The 1,693-nt window shown below is 56.4% G+C and overlaps 1 protein-coding gene across 1 annotated transcript in view; it reads left to right on the top strand.

Annotated features, from left to right (window-relative positions):
• Positions 1 to 1,582: 1,582 nt before the first annotated feature.
• Positions 1,583 to 1,693, top strand: part of LOC129411837 (collagen alpha-4(VI) chain-like) — a 39,745-nt gene continuing 39,634 nt past the window's right edge. The window contains exon 1 of the mRNA XM_055163951.1: positions 1,583 to 1,676. Within this exon, the coding sequence (XP_055019926.1) occupies positions 1,583 to 1,676 (94 nt within the window). The remainder of the gene's footprint in view (positions 1,677 to 1,693) is intronic.

The raw sequence follows: 1,693 nt of genomic DNA, 5'->3' as shown, positions 1-1,693 counted from the left end.
GGGGACGAGGGGGACGAGGGGGACGAGGGGGACGAGGGGGACGGAGGGGACGAGGTGGGGACGAGGGGGGACGGGGACGAGGGGGACGAGGGGGACGAGGGGGACGAGGGGGACGTGGGGGACGAGGGGACGAGGGGACGAGGTAAATAGTGTGCGAGTAACAGTGTACACTACAGTACTGCTGGGTCTGTGCCTTTGTGCCTCGGGGCAGTGCACTCTGAGTCAGAGCCGTTTAAAGGAGCTGGATCCTCTCGACTTTTAACGACTCGTTCCAAACTCAAGTCCACCTGTGTCCTCACACAACCTCCTCGTCTCCTCGTCTCCTCGTCTACTCCTGCTCTTCCTTCCTCCTTCTCCTCTTCTGTTTCCTGTGGCGTCCTGCAGAGCGGCGCTGCTCTGATGTGGGCAGACACAGAACAGGAAGTGGGCCGCTGTGGGGGATTGTGGGTAATGTGGTTTTAAAGCCTTTTTCTCTGCTCTTTGATCTGAGGAACATCTGAAGAGTCTGGAAAAGTCACGCACTTGTCAAAAGTCACGCAGCTGTGGACGGAGCTGTGGGCGGAGCTGTGGGCGGAGCTGTGGGTGGAGCTGTGGGCGGAGCTGTGGGTGGAGCTGTGGGTGGAGCTGTGGGTGGAGCTGTGGGTGGAGCTGTGGGCGGAGCTGTGTGGAGCTGTGGGCGGAGCTGTGGGTGGAGCTGTGGGCGGAGCTGTGGAGCTGTGTGGGTGGAGCTGTGGGTGGAGCTGTGGGTGGAGCTGTGGGCGGAGCTGTGGGTGGAGCTGTGTCAGAGATGTTCTTGTGAGATTAATGGAGCGTTTGGGAAATGTCTGATGACACCAAACCACAAGCTCACTCTTTCTCAACATCCACAATCCCACACACAACAATCATGAGTCTGTGGATCTTCTCAAAGTGTCACAGAAATACTGACACAAAGACCAGCAGAACATTCTGAAGGTCCAGCAGAACGTTCAAAGACCAGCAGAATGTTCTGAAGGTCCAGTCACAGGAAGGTCCCAAGGGCAGGTTCAGCTCAGAGCAGGAAATACAAGAGAAACAGAAAAGCTCAAACTAAAGTGTGCTTCACAGGACAAGTCAGATCTGTGTCCAGGCGAGGAGGAACAGTCCTGTAGGGCCTACTCGATATATCGGTCGGGCCGATATGGGCACTTGGAGACATATCGTCGATCGGCCAACATCTTGATCAGGGTCGATAGTTCCCGTGGGCAGGTTCTACCTCATTATGAAGCTCAGACTCTCGATGTTCTGCCCCCTGAACCCAGAGACCTCCAGAGTCACTTTGATATCGACTCCACAGAGCTCGATTTATCGGTGTCATTTCGGTCGAGACCTAGATGCCAGGGGGAGGGGCCGCAGGGTCTTGGTCCTGCTCTTGGTCCTGGTCTTGGTCTTGGTCCTAGTTCTGCTCTTGGTCCTGGTCTGATGGACGTCTCTGTTGCAGGTCGTTTGTGGAGATGGCTCGACGGTCCCTGCTCCTGGTCCAGATCCTGGCCCAGATCCTGGTTCTGACACGGTCCAACGAGGCCCAAAAAACAGGTGAGTGCTGCCTGGGGTCACAGGGGTCATGGGGGTCACTGGGGTCATGGGGGTCATTGGGGTCACCTGGTTCTTTTGCTTCACGTCACATTTCTGCTGTTGGAGGTTGATTCTGAAGTCGGGTTTGTTTGGACTCACT

Source organism: Boleophthalmus pectinirostris, unplaced genomic scaffold (genome assembly GCF_026225935.1).
Source record: "Boleophthalmus pectinirostris isolate CB_2022bp ecotype Guang Dong unplaced genomic scaffold, ASM2622593v1 HiC_scaffold_6, whole genome shotgun sequence".
Lineage (NCBI taxonomy): Eukaryota > Metazoa > Chordata > Actinopteri > Gobiiformes > Gobiidae > Boleophthalmus > Boleophthalmus pectinirostris.
This window is presented reverse-complemented; position numbering and strand designations above follow the sequence as displayed.